This window comes from Monodelphis domestica, chromosome 4 (assembly GCF_027887165.1).
Source record: "Monodelphis domestica isolate mMonDom1 chromosome 4, mMonDom1.pri, whole genome shotgun sequence".
NCBI classification, from domain to species: Eukaryota; Metazoa; Chordata; class Mammalia; order Didelphimorphia; family Didelphidae; genus Monodelphis; species Monodelphis domestica.
In genome coordinates, this window is record NC_077230.1 from 316,164,963 (window position 1) to 316,183,886 (window position 18,924).

Genomic DNA, 18,924 nt, shown 5'->3' on the forward strand with positions numbered 1-18,924 from the left:
ATATAGATAGGAAGTGAAGTAGGGAAAGATTATAAAAGGGGCCAGCATCAGTTGGTTGGTCTGTCAGCTGTGAACAATGGGGCTGGCTGTTTAGGCTGTCAGTTACTAATAATTGGGGCTGTCAATTGCTGGGAAGTTGACTTCTGGGAGAGAGTTGGGTTGGTGCTTGGCTTTTAGTTGCTGGAATATAAAGGCGGGCCTGAGCTTACTGAGAGGGCTTTTGGCTTTTGCCTTTAGAGGGCTTTTTGACATTTTCTGGGTTGGGAGGTGGCTGGTCTTCATTGACTGACCTAATTGGGGTTGGATTAAATACTGATTGGGTTGGTTTTGATTGGGCTAGATTGGGTTGGAACTTTGTGGGGTGTTTGTTATTAGCAGTTGTTGTAGGCAATTATAGGTAGATATAGGAAGTTTTCAGTAGTAGTTATAGGTAGTTATAGGATAAATAGTATAGACATTAGGAAATTTTCTTTCTCTACCTCCTATATTTCTCTCCTTTACTATAGTCATTTTACTATATTCTTTTACTATCTCTATTTTAATTAAACTAAATTATTAATTATTAAAAGCTACTAGAAGTTTTCTCTGGCTTAAAGGGATAATATTAATTTACAACTCTACTATATTCTCATTAAAACTTAAATTATTAAAAGTTTCTCTCTTATTTTGTCAAAGCTCCTAATTTATTCCTTACAAATTCCTATTTTGCATATGAAAAAACTGAGAAAGAAATAAGCTGACTCAAAATGTCACAGAGGCATAAAAGTGTATAGCTGCTTGTTATTTGCTTTGCTAAATAAAGAAATAGTTCACATCAATGTTTTTTGGAAAAGGACAGTATTTCCCAGATAATCCCAAGAGTAGGAAGAAGGAATAAAACATCTAGTCTAGGATATGTAACATAGTATGTTTTTATTAAATATTTATTGAAATAGTAAATGACCTGGGTTCATGAGCTCTATTCTCTAACCAAAGACTATTTTTAAAAAAAAAACAACAACAAAAAACAGAGTGGGAAAGAGACATTGATAGCCAGACCATATTAGCTTCATTATTTTAGAGGATGCAGTTGAAAAGTCATTATTCCATTGGTGGATTGAGAGTATAAAGTGAGAACAAAAGCATGGGAGTTTTGTTTTTGTTCATTTTTTTTTAAGCAGATCTTCATCTCCTTTTTCTATTGACCCATTTTGAGCTAATCATCAGGTCCTCTAGGATGATACCCATTTTGGAACTTCTTATAGATGAGCAGATGAAGTTAGCAGAATGTCTTTTAAGTTTTTAAATCACAGTCACTAAGATAGTTTAGTCTTCATTTGCTTATTCACTTAGTTTCCTTTTTTAGTCATTATTTCTTCTTTTAAAGTCCATTTTAATATTTTAGTTTCAGGCCAATAGCTGGAAGAATCTTATCCTCAAGATATGCAAAGGATCCTACAACCCGCTTCCATCTCATTACTCTTATGAACTTCGCTATCTAATAAAGCAGATGTTTAAGAGAGATCCCACATCTCGCCCTTCTGCTACTACAATTCTCTCTAGAGGCTCTTTAGCAAAACTTCTCCAGAAGTGCTTGTCACCAGAGGTAGGATGTGTTTAGGTGGGACACATGAGTTGATTTTTAAAAATGTGATAAATTGACATTTATACTTTTGCAACTTCAGGCACTCATATAAATAATTGAAAATGGCCATCATTTTGATAGCCTTTAAAGGGCATGTGGGTTATTCACATCACTTTTTCTGATATTCTACTTCTAATTTACAGATAGTTAAAGAGTATGGTGAACAGATCATAGAGGAAACCAGGAAATCTAAGAATGCTACACCAGGAAAAATGGGTAATGGTTTTAGAATTTTATTCTTATAAGGGTTCCCCAGAAATGACCAGAATGGATTGGTGATTGAATTTATATGGTTCCTCCCTCCTACAAAATAGTTATTTTGTATTTTCTTTTACAACATGTCTAATATGGAAATAGGTTTGGCATGACTGCCCATGTATAACCTATATCAAATTGCTTGACCTCTCAGTGATTTGGAAAGAATTTAAAAAAGGAATGTTAAAATTGTTTTTACATATAATTGGGAAAAATAAAATACAAAAAAAAATGGCCTTTAGCCTGTCATAGTCCCTTTGTGGGGGTTCTGATGATTGAGTGGTAGAGGATACTAGGGATGTTAAGGCTCCAATGTTAATTAGTAAGGGAGAACAAAAGCTAAGAAGGTCTCTATCAAGCTTCTTAGATCCATCATTCTTCAAAGGAGGATTATGAAGAATATAGATATGAAATATATAGGGAAAGAGAGAAAGACAGTCATTTATTAAGTATCTGTAATGTGGCAGGTATTATGCAAGACATTTTACAGGTATTATATTGATCCCCACAACAACCTTGGCAGGTAGGTGCTATTGTGATCACCATTTCACAGTTGAGGAAAGTGGGGCTGGTATCTGTTAAGTGACTTGTTCATGGTCATACAATTAAGGAGTGTCTGAATTTAGATTTGAACTCAAGTCTGCAAGCCCAGTTCTCTATCCACTAATTATTCACCTGCTCCCTGCAGCTTAACTTTAGTAGGTGCTGGTATCCAATTACAGAAATAAAATAGTCCTTGTTCTCTAGAAGGTTATATTCTTCCTATAGGAGTTGGGGCACAATATGTACATAAAAAAGTATAATGAAGGTAAAATTAAGGAGGGAGAGAGCATTAAAAAAAGAACTCGGAGGGATGAGGGAATGCTTCAGAGAGGAGGAGGTATTGGGGTTGAATCTTAAAGGAAAACAAGAATTTGGAGAGGTAGAAATGAATTAAATTTTGTAAATGCCATTTTTTGGAAGGAAGTACTCGGACTTGATTTCGTCAATGTGAGGAAATATTCCATCTACCCAAGTAGTTCAACACATTGTATTCATCTTATAGTCTTAATTAAAGAGTTGCTTGTGCAGATGGGACATTTATAAGTGACTTGTCCAGGGTTACATGGTCAGTATGTATTCAAAGCAACTTGAACCCAGATCTTCCTGATCCTGAGGCTGGCTTGAAAAAATACATTTTAATTAAAAGTTATTTTAAAGTTATTCTTTTGTACAACTTTTGTAGGGCTGGGTACTTCCCAGTCTTAAATTTTTCCACTTTTACCCCTTTAGAGGGGAACAGTTACCTTTGCTTCTTCAGAATTGTTTCATTGTTCATTTTCACTTAGGGCTTGATGTCATAGGCATTTATTTACTTATTTTAAAAAAAATTTTTTAACTCATATCTTCTGTTTTAGTATCAGTTCTAAGACAGAAGGGCAACAGAGGGCTAGGCAACTGAGGTTAAGTGACTTGCCCAGGGTCACACTAGTTAGGAAATATCTGAGGTCAGAGTTGAACCCAGGTTCTCCTAAAATAGGCATAAATATAGACATTTTATACAATTGTCCACAGAAATTTTTGAGAAAGTCTCTCTTTGGTCATTTCACTTGAGGAGAGACAAGAATAATACAGTGATTGGGAAAAGCCCTGGTTATTGAACTGCTGCTTTTTCTAGCCTAATTAAATAGATATTTGGGCCTTAATAACCTATTAGATGTAAAGAATGTGATCTGTGAGATGCTACCAGAGAAAGGACTGACCTTAGGGGACATCTGTGTTAAACATCTCTCTTGGCCTTCTTTTTTCTCCTAATGGTTTTCCACAAAAAGAAATAATCAGAGTAGTAGTGGTAGTCTCTCAGTGACCGAGAATAACAATTGTCTTTGTGCATTATCATCTATTGATGTACCCTCATGTGGCTTTGGAGTCCAAAGGCTGAGGCGCAGAGTTTGTGGCACATGGGGCATGGGACGCCAGTTGTTACGGGAGGTGCAGGTGTGGCCTGGTGGCGGCGTTCACGCGCAGCGGCAAAACGTCATACTCACTTTGAAACCATAATCAGATTTATAACTGATAATCTGCTCAGTAGAGGGATGGCTAGGTGGCTCAGGGGACAGAATGCTGGGCCTGGAGTCAGGAAGAACTAAATTCAAACCTGGCCTCAGAACACTTTGTAGCTGGGTGACTGAGCAAGTAAGTCCCTTAATTCCATTTGCCTCAGTTTCCCCCATTGGTAAAATAAGCTGGGGAAGAAAATGGCAAACCACTCATGTATCTTTGCTAAGAAAAACCAGTGTAGTTTTGGTTGTGTATGAATGTACTCTTAGAGCAATGACCAATATGGAAGTGGCTTTTGCATGACAATAAAAAGAAAATTAAAGGAAAATTGAAGTAAAAAGAATAATTGACAATGAATTTGAAATTGAAATTGAAAAATTGAAATAAAAATAAAATTTTAAAAATGCCATCAAGAACAGTTGGACACAACTGAAAACAACTAGACAACCACTGCTTAATAGAAAGGCATATGGGTACTGAATAGCAGAAGTGGCTCTTTAAAAGTTGAGATGTGTTCTATGGGGTGGTTAAAACTTTGCATTACTTGTTCCAAATAATGTTTTCACTTCTTACAAGACTTCATGAAAACTGAAGTAGACATTCAGTAAAGTGATTACTTGAATATGTGTTTTCTCTTTCTTTCTCCCTCAGGCCCTTCCAGGACAAATCTAATTTCAGGAAATGAGGCAATTACTATGGTAAACATCCCAAAATCCAATACAGCCCAATGTTTATTGAATACCTACTCTCTACTCAACAATGGGGCTAAACATAACAAAAGAAAAACAGTTTCCTCAAGTAGCTTAATTCTTTGAGGTATATGAGATTTGAACCCATGAAAGAAGTGTGTCTGAACTGCTCCTTTTGTCTCCAGGTCCTCTGCCTTCCTAACTGCTGCTATATTCTTCTTCCTAAAGAATGCTTTAATTAATCATCTGCTAAAAAACTGCAGTGATTCTCCATTGTCTACATGAAAGGATTTCCCAGATCTGATCCCAACTCCTTATTTTAGCCTTTATTGTCTCGGATATGCAGTGTTAACAACAGGCCTAGGCTATGGAAAAAGCATATGGTTCATGTGCTGAGAACCTGTCACATCTCAGAAGAGCTCACTATTCCAAAAAACAAAGCCTGTCTAGAGGGCATTTGGGGATGGTAGCTCCAAAAAAAGAGAGTCAGGGAAATTGGTATGATGTAATTTTGAAAAGAGAGAAGCAGCAGAGAAAGCACTCCTTATCCTACATGCATTAATGTTACTCATGAGAAAACTTATCAACTTGATGTAATTGAATTTTTTTTGTTTTATCTTTTGTGATCTCTTTTTCTCTTTTCTTATTCCACGAATTCTCCCTCTAGAGAGTTCTAAGCCAGACAAGTAATAGAGAGTGCATTAACAAAAGATCATAGATTTAGAGCTGAAAGAGACCTCAGAGGCCATTTAGGCCAACCTTTTCATTTTACAGATTAAGAAACTGACACCTAAATATTTAGGTTAATCAACTTGCTTAGGGTCATTTGCCCAGTTAGTTTCTGAGGCAAAATATGAATCCAGGTCTAATCTATTTCTTTCAAAACTTACTTCAAGCACTACCATCTACATGAAGCTTTTCCAGAACTCCCCAACTACTAATGCAACCTCCCAACAGCATTGCATTTATTTTATATATAATCATATATATGTATATGTTACATAATATATAATCATATGTATATATAACTTCTCTGATAGAAAGTGAGCTCTATGAAGGCAAGGACTAGTTAATTTTATTTTTGTTTCTCCCCATCCTAGTGTAATGCCTGACACTTACATAAAGCATTTAATAAATATTTATTGAGTGATTAGTTGGTCAGTTGGTCAGCAAGGATTTAAGTGCTTCCTATACCAGGCACTTTGCTAAATCTGGGAATACAAGGAGAAGCCAAAAGAAAGAGCTTCTACCCTTTAAGGAGTTTCCATTCTCATGGGAGAAAACAACAAAGAAAAGCATTGGTGTGTGAGGGTTAAATGGTAAGAGTTTAACAAAAATGAGAGCAGTTTTATAAAACACTTAGTTTCATTTGAGAAGAAGTACAGATAGAAAATAGAAAGGAGGAAAGAGAGATTATTATTCTAATACCCTATGACTATACCTAAATTCTTAATACTAACTAAAATATCTAAAACCCTACTTCTTTCTTCTCAGGACAGGTACTTTTTTTTTTTTGAAATTTTATTTAGTTAATTTAGAACATTATCCCTTGGTTACAAGAATCATATTTCTTTCCCTCCCTTCCCTCCCCACACCCCTTCCCATAGCCAACACACAATTACACTGGGTTTTACATGTGTCCTTGATCAGAGCCTATTTCCATGTTGGTGTTTGGACTAGGATGATCATTTAGAGTCTACATCCCCAATCATATCCCCCTTGACTCATATAATCAAGCAGTTGTTTTTCTTCGGAGTTTCTGCTCCCACAGTTTTTCCTCTGGATATGGATAGTGTTCTTTCTCATAGATCCCTCTGAGTTGTTCAGGATCACTGCATTGCTACTAGTAGAGAAGTCCATTACATTCGATTGTATCACAGTGTATCAGTCTCTGTGTATAATGTTCTCCTGGTTCTGCTCCTCTCACTCTGCATCAATTCCTGGAGGTCATTCCAGTTCACGTGGAATTCCTCCACTTTATTATTCCTTTGAGCACAATAGTGTTCCATCACCAACATATTGTGACCGCGAAAATATGGGTTCAAGACTTTGAATTGCCAAAACTGTAAAGATAATTTTTAGCATCTTGATTTTATATAAAAAATAAGTGGTCACCATGGGAAAAATTCCCAAATATGAAATACCCAAGTCAGCTGAGTTTTATGGAGATTTTAATTACTACAAATCAAGGAATTAAGGAAAGGGAAAGAGACAGAGTAAGAGGAAATAGTAGGGAAAAGGCTATTGGCCTAGGCCTTTTTTCTTTAAGAGAGAAACTAAGTCAGTCTTTAATCACTCACCACAAGATCTTTCCAAGAAAAACTCTAGTGTTCAGAGACCCAGCTGCCTCCTCTGACTCCTGACCTCCAATTCAGCTACCAAAGCTGAACTAATCCGAACTACTTTGAACTGGTTCAGACAGCTCCTTTTAAAGAGAAATTTCTCTTGTGTCCCCTCCCCTAAATTTTCAGGTCTACCAATCACAGTAGACGCTTTTCCTAGGACAGCCCATTCTCAGTTTTTAGTTCTCACCTTCTCTGGGTAGATTATATCTTCTGAGTACTTCATACCTCTTTGTTAAGCTTGCCCCTTGCAAGTTGCCTGACCTTTTAGTGATTAATTTGACCTTCATAGGTACTTAGCACCCTTTTGTATTAGATCTAAAAATAGACCTAGCTTAAGGGCTTTTGCCTCACTATAAGTATGGGTTAAGTACTTTTTCATTGTTCAGTAAGGAGTTTTACAACTTTATCTTCCCCTAAAGTATGCCTAAGTATGGGTGGAGTAATTTTAAAGTTCCCAATACATTCCTGATCAAGTACCTCCATTGTTTAAATGGGGAATAACCTTAACCTTAACCTTAAGATAATGTTCCAAGGTAGAGTCTGAGAAGTTTTAAGATTCACAATATTACCACAATTTGTTCAGCCATTCCCCAATTGAAGGGCATCCCCTCATTTTCCAATTTTTTGCCACCACAAAGAGCGCAGCTATGAATATTCTTGTACAGGTCTTTTTCCTTATTATCTCTTTGGGGTATAAACCCAGCAGTGCTATGGCTAGATCAAAAGGCAGACAGTCTTTTAGCGCCCTTTGGGCATAGTTCCAAATTGCCCTCCAGAATGGTTGGATCAATTTATAACTCCATTAGCAGTGGATTAATAGGACAGGTGTTTCTTGCCTGGCCAGACCAGGTGTATCTAACCTACGCTACCTAAATTGATTCACTAACTACCTATCTTACTCTAATAAATCAACATTCACTACCCACAACCTCCTTAAATAAGGTTTTATCCTTCAGCTGTCAGTAGTAAAACTGCCAATAACCCCTTGCCTCAGAGACAAACCTCCTCTCTTGAGATCCAAAGGCAAAAGACCTCTAACTGTCAAGTGATTCCTTCCTTAACTCCCTCGTCTCCTAGGTAACAGAATCTTTAGCTCTGGATCACTGGCTCCCCTGTCAGCTCTGCTCTACTGGGAAATCTCTCTCTCCTGCCTCTTAAAGAGACAGAGGGAGAGATTAAGAAAATCCTTTTAATATATGGTGGAAGGAGGGAAGGGGAAAGGGAAGAGATGGAAGTACCCAGCCTGGAAGGCATGGTGGAAAAGTGGAGAGTCAGAAGTGCAGGCTAGAAGGGAAGGAAGATTTGCCTACATTGGTTTCCTTCTTCCAATGGGAAGAACCTTCCAATCAGAGGGAGATACTGCTTTGTGGGAGACCCTGTGGTTAAAGTCTGTGTGAGTATTCTGGGACACTGCAGAGAAAGTCCAGGAGAAATCAATCTATTCTCCCTGGATTGCTGTCTTTAGTTTAGATTCCAGGACTGACACCGACAATCTGGAGCATGACCATAAGACTCAAGGGACTCTGGGCTTCGTGCCATATGAAGACTGGAAGAGGGAATGTGGGTTAATTCGCTTAGAAAAGAGATGATTTGGAAAAGGGTGGAATCATGGTAGTTGTCAGATATTTTTGAATGTTAGAACGTAGAAGAAAGGATAGGTGTTTGGTTTGTTCTCAGAGGGCAGAATTTTTAATCAATGGTTAAAAATGACAGGAGACTAGGTTCAGACTTGATACAAAAGAAAACTTTTTCATAATTTGATCTATTAAAAATGAGAAGGGACTGGGTTATAAGACTGAGTTCTTTCTTGTGTATAACTTCAGGCATATGGATCCAGACTTTAGGTAGGACTTGACAAATTGGATTTAAAAGGTTTCCCCTAATTCATGAGTCTTTGTTTTTTAATATTCTTATATGTAATCTGTGTTTTTCATTTTTTTGGAAGCAAGAAGAAAAAGGTAAAAAGTATAGCCATGCTCACTTAGAGAACGTTAATAAAAATTTGGCAGAAAATGCACTGAAGCGAATAAGCAATGAGGAAAAAGGTAAACTATTAAAAGTTTTAATGCTCTAATGCTACAGTGACATAACCACTGCAGTCATTCTTCTTTGGGGTTGTGGGGTGGATAGAAAGGAAATGCCCACATATATCTTGCCAAGACGACAGAGCAAGCAATCTTTTGCATGTCTTTCCAATAGTCTCTTATAGTCTGTATATAGATATTAACATCTTATATTCATATTTTATATCAACAAATGTTAATAAACCTATTTTTATATAAAGAGATAAATGATACATATCTATTATATGTACATATATATTTTATATATTATATTTGTGCATATACATATTTGTGTGTGCATATATATATATATATTTTTTTTTTAATCTATGTTTTAGAAAAATAATGTTTTCAAGTTAGAACCAGTGAGTCTGAATTAGGAGTTCTTGATTCTTTTGTGATCCACATAAACTGGAGCAAACAATATAACAATTTCTACATTTGTTTCAAATATGAAACAGCAATACTCTTCTATGATTTCAAAATAATGATAACTTTCCAAAATGCTTAGCATCTGATACAATTTTTTTGTTATTATTTACTATTTATTGACTCCCACATAGAACAATTATTTGATGAGCTTAAACTCTCAGGTTATATAGCATTCATGAAACTGTATTGATACATATATGTATACATGTATTTTTGTATGTTGTAAAAATATATTAATCACTGTAATAAATACCTTACTTTTTACTTTATTAAGCCTTTAATGGTCAAAAATTCTTGCTTTACACTTAATTTGAGGAAGTCATGACAATATCCCTGCAACTGTGCTTTATTAGTTAAATATATAAACAAAATATTAATAGTCCTTTTTTTATTCTTTTAAATAAGAAAAGAAATCAGTCCATCTGAGGAAAGGTAACTCACCAAGCCCTCAGAGGCGACAGTGGGAGAAGAACATATCCAGTACAGCTGTCAATGCCTTGGAAAATGCATCTATACTTTCTTCCAGTTTACCTTCAGAGGATGATAGAGGTATGGTAAGATAAGATTGAATGTAATTAACATCTAGTTGAATTTTCTAATAATTCTTTGGTAACCCACTTTTTTGATGTCAATATGTGAATGATATTTTAGTGATTGTTCAACTTAAGCTCATGCAGACAGAATGGGGGTTTTTTGTTTCATTTTTTAGTTTTATCTTTATTTTATAAGATGGAATGGTTTTAAAAGTATAGCAAGTAAACTGTGCCTTTTTTGTTTTGAAATATAATTTTTAAAAAGTAGTTTATGCTCAATGTCAGGAAATTGTTTTTATGTTTTTTTTATGTTTTATGTTTTTTTACTAATCCTTTGATCCTATCCTAAACAGGTGGTTCTGTGATAAAGTACAGTGAAAATAATACCAGGAAGCAGTGGCTTAAAGAATCTCCTGAAACTTTGTTGAATATCCTTAAAAATGCTGACCTTAGCTTGGCATTTCAGACATATACAATATATAAATCAGGTAACTAATGATTATTCTTTACATATTCACATAAAGGCTTAGAAATTCAATCTGTTAGAGATTTTTTTTTTATCATTTTAAAGTATGAGATGATTTCTCCTATTCCAGTTAATAATGTAATGAGAAATTGCAGAGTTTTTCCGGGAAATGTTACAGATCTACATTTATTTTTTTAACTCCTTTGTTTATTTGAATAAGTGGATCATAAAATTGCTATCCTTTTTGGAGTGATATATGTTGGGTTTTTTAAAAATTAAACTACATTCTGTCTTAGAATTGACACTTAAGTATTGGTTTTGAGGCAGAAAAGCAGTAAAGACTAGGCGGTTGGGGCTGAGTGACTTCTTCAGGGTCACACAACTAAGAAGTAGATTAAACCAAATTTGGATCCAGGTCCTCCAGGACTCCAGGTTGGCTCTCTATCCACTGACACATTTAGCTGTTCTTAAGAGTGATATGTGTTAAACCCCCTTATTTTAACAAACAAAAAATTGGTTGCCTTAGTATTGATAATCAGCAATAGTAAACCACAAAGGATAATTGAGTTTATTTTATTTTATTAGAACTTTGGTTTTTTGAATACTGTTTGAAGTAGAGTAGTAAGCAAAAAATAGAAACTCAGGAGATTTTTTAAAAATTAGTTTTTCTGTGGTGGTTGCCATAATAATAAACAAGAGCCTTGCAATAATGCTGTTGTCCTTGGTAACTCTGTACTAAAGATGATGTATTGAGAAAAGTCAAGTCAAGAAATATTTACTAAGCACCAACTATATACCAACTTGCTAAACACTGAGAAGGCAAAGGAAGGAAAAAAACAAACCAGTTCTTGCTCTCAAGGAGCTTTAAGTTTACTGGGAGACACAACATGCAAATAGAATTGTCCAAACCTATATACAGGATAAATTGGAGAAAAAGGAAGGGCTAGGGAAGTCATGAAGTGACAATGAGAAAGGAGGCATACCAGGCATTACTGGCAAAAATGTCTGGAGTTAGGAAACAAAGTATCTTTTATAAGGAACAGCAATGAGATCAGTGTGACTGCATTCCAAAAACAATGAAGGAGTAAGGTCTAAGAAAACTGGAAAGGTAGCAAGAGGCTCGGTGATGAAGGACCTTAAGAGCCAAATGGGACTTTAAACTTGATCCTAGATGTAATAGAAAGCCCGAAAAGGTAATACAATGGGGGACAGTTCATCACCTGAGCCTTAGGAAGCTCTGTTTAATATTTGAGGGGAAGATGAACTAGAGTTGAGGGTATTTCAGTAGTCCAAGGGTGAGGTGATGAGGGTCTGTACAAGGAGGGTCACAGTTTCAGAGGAGAGAAGGGGGGTTAAGCAAGAGAGATTAGGAGAGCAAAACTGACAATTCATCATGAGGTTGGATATGGAGGATGAGAGAGAGCGAGGAGTCAGTGATGACACTTTGGTTGCAAGCCCGGGTAATTAAGATGGTGGTGGTACCTTTAATGATAATAGAAGAGTTTGGAAGAGAGGAGGGTTTGGGGGAAAGGAGAATAATTTCAGTTTTGGACAGGCTGAGTTTCAGATGTCTACAAGACACTTAGTTCAAGTTCAATAATTAGTTGGAAATTCAAGAAGGAGGTTGGAAAAGAGGTTAGGGCTAATCAATAGATTTGAAAATCGTCAACATCATTGAAGAAACCATAAAAATGTTTAAGATAACCAAATGAAGTAGCATAAAGGGAGAAGAGGCCCTATGGTTAGTGGGCATCACCTGGATGACAGTCAACAAAGGAGACTGAGGAGCAGTCAGATCAGAGAGATAGGAGAACCAGAAAAGAGTGGGGTACGGAAGTCTAGAGACAAGAGAATGTGAGGGAGAAAAGGGTGATCAAAAGTGTCTAGAGCAAGATCTAGAAGGATCAGGACTGAGAAGAGACCTTTAGATTTGACAGGGATCTTTAGTCAATTTGGAGGGAGCAAATTCAGTGGTCATCGTTGAATGATGAAGTCGGAAGCCAGATTGCAGAGAGTGAGGAGAGAGGGAGAGGAATTGAAGACATCCTTTCTTAATGAGTGTTTAGCTATAGAAAGGAGGAGGGACAGAGTATGATATCTAAAGAGAATGGATGGATGATTTGATGATTTTTTAGTGATAGAAGAGACGCAAGTATGTTTGAAGGCAAGAGAGGAGTAGTCAGTAGACAGGGACAAATTAGAGATGAGTGAGAGAATGGGGACAAAAGAGGAGACCAGCTCCTGGAGAAGATGAAAGAATGGTATCACTTGTGCATGTGGAGGGGTTTGCCTTGCCTGAGACCAGGGCTCTTGATATGAGAGTGAAGGAGGAGATAGTCACTCCTGGAAGACTTCTGAGTATTGTGAGATAAGGAAAAGGGGAGAAGAGGGAGCCTTCAGCAAATGGCTTCAATTTTTTTTGAGTGAAATTTGCAGCAAGGTTCTTAACTGAAAGAGTTAAGGGAGAGGGAGGCATTAGAGGTTTGGAGATTCATGAAAAAGTTTGAAAGAACCACAGTGAGTATGGGACAGGAAATCTGTTAGGGAGATATAAAAGGATTGCTTTGTTGCAGTGAAGACCCAGTTGAAATCATCTTAACATTAATTTTTTTTGGACTCAGTCAGTGTAGTTTCAGAATATTCTCCTGAAGGAAAGAAAAAATAAAAATAAAAAGCTTCATTCAGCAGCATGTAAGGAGGAGCAAAGGCAGCAAATGGATGGAATAATCCAAGGCTGAGGTCTAGTAGGGCAAGATCTCCATTAGGATAAGGAGATGAAAAACTCAAGACAAGATAGTGTAGAGTTGAATCACTCGCCATCATATACCTGACACAAGGAAGATGACTTGGAAAAAAGCTCAGGGATCAAGGGATTGGAGGTCACAGAATAGATGAAGTACATTTGGAGTCATCAGGCAGAGAGAGGTGGAAGGACAACTGATTTTGATCTGATAAGGGAGTTTTAATCCTTGATGAGTCAGATCCGAGTTTTAGCCTTTGCTCTACCATGAATCAGGTATGATCACAAACAATTCACTTAACTTTTTCGGGCTTATTTCCTCATCTGTGGAAGCTTGGAGGGATTGAGTATAGGATCTTGAAAGCCCCAGAATTAAAATTCTGTAAACGGTTGATCTATAGGGGAGATAATATTACAGTGAAGGATTTTTTCCCTCTATTATTTTCAGTAACTAAACCTCATTGGACATGGATCCAAGGTAGATTGTTATCATATCACATTCCATGCTAGAGGGGGTAATGATATAGCAGCTCTTTGTTGCATTTTTTGTAATAGGGTTTGCACTTTATCAAGCTGGGTTTTTGTTATCCAGTAGTTTAAAATCTTGAACTAGCAGTCGGGAGCCTGAGTTTTTATTCCTTGTCTCATATCTATATTTTTATAATTTAAGGAAAAGGATTGAACTCTGTTCTACTTCATCAGTTTTATCTATTTAACATCTCAATGTTAAACTGGTTTTTAAAATTCTTTGTTGAAAAAATGTAATAAACACAAATCATCATCATAAGTTGTACATGATATATAGATAATTAATGATATATTATTACAATAGTTTTCTTGTTTTAATACTTGTGTAAACAGAGCACTGAAAGGAAACAATGGCTACTTGGATACTGCCATGGAAACCTAGCTGAGTCATTTGTTCTTGGGGGTAAAAATAAAGTTCCTTAATCAGCCAACCATTAAGTGTTTATTTGAGTACCTACCATGTTACCCAGCACCATATGTGAGAGACAGAAGTCAAGGACATCAATTCTGTCCTCAAGAATCTTATGGTTTAGTTGTGTGATGATTAAAAATTCCAAGAGACCAGGTTGTGGGTAAGAAAATCACGTTATTGATCAGACTAGCAAGAACCAATAAATTAATTGATAGTAATCTCTCTTGGTGATCATATACAAAGACATACAGCATCTTGAATCAGTAAATAGAAATTTGAAAGCTCATTATTCAGGCCTCCCCCCTAGACATCTCTAATTGTTGAATACCTAATAAGGAGGTTGGCTTAATTTTTAGTTTCTTCCTAATTTCTTCATGATGTTGGAAAATCATGTACCTGATTTTAGGATTACAGTCAAGATGAAGAAATTAGATTATGCCTGAATAAGAGTAATCTTCTCCATTCACTCCAGTGCCCACTTAAGGACACTATGATGTTGTCCCCTAGACTTACTTGACTTGAATTAGTTCTTATTTACCAGACAAGATGGGGTTCACAATCTCAATCTCAATCATCCTGTTTTTATAAACTGCTCTGGGATAGGGAGCATTCCTTGGATGGCCAAGAACAAAGGAATGAGGAAAGAGGTTTAAAACACAAACCAAACCTCAATTAGAAAATTATAAAGAACTTTACTTAGAAATAGAAAATGCTAAAATATTAAAAAACAAACCTACTCAGTTGGGAATATATGATGCATTTGTAAAGACATGAAACAATTAGTAATTTTTTTAAAAGTTGATTTTCTAAAATCTTTTGAAGGCTCAGATAATTTCCTGAAAGGACCTCTTTCTGATGAAGCAGAAACATCAGATTGTACAGATGGAGATCATGATATCATTTTGGACCCTGAGAGACTTGAGCCTCGATTAGATGAAGAGGACACGTATGTTCAAATTAATCTAGGAAATTTTTGTTAGCATGTGTTTGTTTGGATTGTTATATAATAATATATTTGATATGGGTATTTTAATATTTTTCACCCTTATTGAATACATACATGATATTTTATTTTGGTGAAATGTTGAAATACAAAATTTCATTCCATTGTTAATTTGGATCTTTGTATCCAAATTTTCATATTGTATACTTCCTTGTTATTCTTTTTTCATGCTAAATACTTAGGAATGAAAAAAATTATAATAGAAATAGTAGGAATTTTAATTGGGCTTCCCTGTCACCCTTCTTCCCCAAGATCCATTTAATGGTCAGGAGAAGAAAGAGTAAAGCTGTTCTTTTTTTTTTTAAGATTGTATTATCTCATATTAACTCAACAAATATTTGAGTGCCTGTGATGAAGATTTTATATTTTAATTTCTTACATGTAGGGACTTCGAAGAAGAAGAAGATGACCCAGATTGGGTGTCTGAACTGAAGAGGAGAGCTGAATTAAAGTGTGGTGCTCATGAATAATTCCAAAGAAATATTTCTTAAACACATTCAGAAGAATTGTTAAATTAAGTAATCAACACCCTGTAAGTTTACTTTGGCAACAGACTAGATAAAAGCTGTGAATATTAAAGATGAGGGGTTTGATGAAAATCACCAGAAAATACACCTAGAACCCTAGTGGGTTGTTGAAGTAGATATTAGTTCTATATTAATCTTCTAATTGGAGCAACATCATGTAAATTGTTTTCTTTATAGGTCAGAAAGGGAAGTGGTGCTATCCTGGGGAAAACATCTTAAGATTTCTTTTCTGAATATTCAATGTACTTTTAATCTTAAAATACTTGGATTGGTAGGAGAGAGCTCTATATCTTGATGACTGTTGCTGCTTGTTAACAAGATTTTGAGATATTGTGTACTTATAATCCATAACAATTTTATGAGAGTGTAATTGATTGTATTTTTAGTGGTGTGTTTTTTCTCAAGTAGTAGGTTCTTTTTCCATTAGTTAGCAAAGGAACCACTGGGGATGGAACATAAATAGGAGGATGAGAGTGGACAGAGGATGATGAAAATGAGCTGAGTTTCTATACTAGATCAGAGGTCAAGCATGGTGGGTAAAAGAATAGAACATCAGTATCACCAGTGAAATAGAACAAGGAAGCACAAATCCTTGAGAAGAAAATCAAGTTCTGTTATTATAATTTCTTTAGAGACAATATATTTTGTAGCTGGACAGTTTTGGGGTTGCAGTATTCTTCAGGAGAATGTAAACTACTTGAAGGCAGAGACCAACTTTGTATTTATTATCTGTAATGCCTGGCACATAGTGGATATGAGATAAATGTTTGCATTGAATTGCTCCGGTGGCCTTTCCCCCCTGGTATCTTCTGAGAATTGGATGATGAAAAAATAATTGATAATCATTGAGGAAGAAATAAGTGAAAATAATGATCACAGTTTTGCTTAATAAAATATAATTTTTATAACTTCATAAAATGCTTAAGATCTCATTAGAATGATAGAATTTTAGATCTTGTCAATGACCAAGGAGACCTAATCTAGTTCATATTATTTTATAAGTCAAGAAACTGGCTGAGTGGTTGTGACCAAGTCAAGATTGCTTGGTGGTAGAAACAGGACTATACTATCCTCAAGTCAAATCAGTCAATCAACAAGTTTTATTAGGAGTGCTCACTATATGCCAGGCATTGTGCTAAGTGTTGGGGATTCAAAGAAAGCCAGAAACCATTCCTGCCCTCAAGGAGTTCACATGCTCATGTGGAAGACAAGATGTCAAAAAAATAGTAGCATACAAGATTATTCCAGTCTTCTTTCCATTATGCAATGTTGTTAGTGTTCAATGATCTAATGATTCATTCAGAGGACAAAGACCTGCACTATGTTTTTGAGGGCAGAGGGTGCTGCAAAATGATTTGCACTGGGATTACAAGGCATTAATTACGAGGGATGGAACAGAAATAGGAGGCTGAGAGTGGGTTGACTTTCTAGATCAGATCAGAGTGAAAAGGAGGAATAGGCCAGAAGAAGGACATGATTAGGTATTCAAGAGCAAAGCAGATGAGCTTATAATTGGGGACAAAGCAAGTCTGAGATGAGGTCCAGGAACTGGTTAGGTAAAAATAGTGTTTAAGCTAAAAAACAAGGAATTAGGGGAAGTATTGTGGTGAAAGGGAAGTAGAGAAGAGATAAGTAGAAATGAGGGATATGCAAGGCTATGGCAGACTATGAAGCCTATCTAGCCCTCTAATTAAAAAAAAAAACTATTTAAAAGTACACAAAATTTCAGCATAACTCCCTCATTTTATCTGTAACTAGGACCTATTTCTCTGTTTTGTAATCTTAAGGCGTCTAATGTCAGGAGCCAGACTTGGAAAAATGATCATTGTCATGATTTTTTTTGGAAAACACTTTGGCTGCCTTTTCATACTTTTTTCATAATAAAAGTTTCTATTTCTTGCATTAGAATAATTGTGGAATAGTTTGTTTTTGAGCATACTTTATTATTTATTTTGAAAACATTTCAGTAAGAGATTTCTTAAAGACCTTTTAAGAGCATCTAGCTTCCTACTAAGATAGTTGCCTAAAGAAAGAACAGAACACCTAATTCCCATATATGTACTCTTGCAAAATTCTAAGATTGCACCAGACCAAATAATGAAATGATTTAGTGAAACTGCATAAAAAAGGCAGCCAGAAACCTAGGTCAATAAGAAAGGGGATTCCTCTAGCAGAGCAAACCCTAGAATGAAGAGAGACAAATTATGGATGGCCTGCAAGTTCTTCTCAGAAAGCAGCAAGAGTGTAGGCTCCCTTGGGCAGCAAGGTTGCTCAGTGGATAGAAAGCCAGTCCAGAGATGAGAGGTCCTGGATTCAAATATGGCCTCAGATAATTCTTAGCTGTATGATCCTGGGCAAGTCACTTAGCCCCCATTGTCTAGCTCTTAACACTCTTCTGCCTTAGAATTGATATAGGTTCTAAGATAGATGGTAAGAGTTAAAAAAAAAAAGATGGTGGCTCCTCAAAGGGAAGGGATGTAGGGAATAAGCATTTATTAAAGCATCTACAATGTGCCAGGCACTGTGCTAAACACTTGAGAAATATTATCTTATTTAATTCTCATGACAACACTATGTTCTAGGTTTTCTATTATTATCCCCAATTTATGGTTGAGGAAATGAGACAGACAGAGGTTAAGTGATTTGCCTAGCATCATACAACTAGTATGTGTTTGAGGTAGGATTTGAATTCAGGTCTTCCTGAATTGGGATTTCTGATTAAGATCTGGCAGCTTCTCCTAAAAACCAGAGCTCTTTGGATACAGTATTACAAAAGATAAAAAAGAGAGGTGTATTCCAAAAATAATTTACCTTACAAAGCTGAGTATAATCACACAGGAGGAAAATGGATCTTTAATGGAAAAACTGTTCTGGCATTTCTGATAGAAAGACCAGAGTTAAGTGGGAACTTTGAAATAGAAACTCAACAGTCTGGAGAAACCTAGAAAGCTAAATTTAGGAGAATTGTCAACATTCCATTTTTCAGAACTTACATAATTTCAAAGGGTATTGAATAAGTTAAGAAAAACATGTCTTGCAATCTTTTATAAGCTCAAAGATCCCAGCTTTGGGGACAAAAATCCACTATTTGATAAAAACTGTTGGGAAAATTGGAAGACAATACGGGAGAGATTGGGTTTGGATCAACATCTTACCCCCTACACCAAGATAAACGCAGAATGGGTGAATGACTTGAATATAAAGAAGGAAACTAAGTAAATTGGGTGAACATAGAAAAGTATACATGTCAGATTGTTGGGAAAGGAA

At 35.9% G+C, this 18,924-nt stretch overlaps 1 protein-coding gene across 5 annotated transcripts in view; it reads left to right on the forward strand.

Moving 5' to 3' along the window:
* NEK3 (NIMA related kinase 3) overlaps positions 1-17,562 on the forward strand; it is a 34,150-nt gene extending 16,588 nt beyond the window's left edge. For 4 of the 5 annotated variants that reach the window (XM_056794814.1, XM_007495386.3, XM_007495385.2 and 1 more), the window contains 8 exons: positions 1,385-1,585; positions 1,768-1,840; positions 4,571-4,617; positions 8,899-8,998; positions 9,854-9,997; positions 10,335-10,469; positions 14,950-15,073; positions 15,516-17,562. In XM_056794814.1, the coding sequence (XP_056650792.1) occupies positions 1,385-1,585; positions 1,768-1,840; positions 4,571-4,617; positions 8,899-8,998; positions 9,854-9,997; positions 10,335-10,469; positions 14,950-15,073; positions 15,516-15,600 (909 nt within the window). In that variant the 3' untranslated portion in view covers positions 15,601-17,562. The remainder of the gene's footprint in view (positions 1-1,384; positions 1,586-1,767; positions 1,841-4,570; positions 4,618-8,898; positions 8,999-9,853; positions 9,998-10,334; positions 10,470-14,949; positions 15,074-15,515) is intronic. The other variant, XM_007495388.2, reaches the window with a different exon arrangement.
* The last annotated feature ends 1,362 nt before the right edge of the window (positions 17,563-18,924 follow it).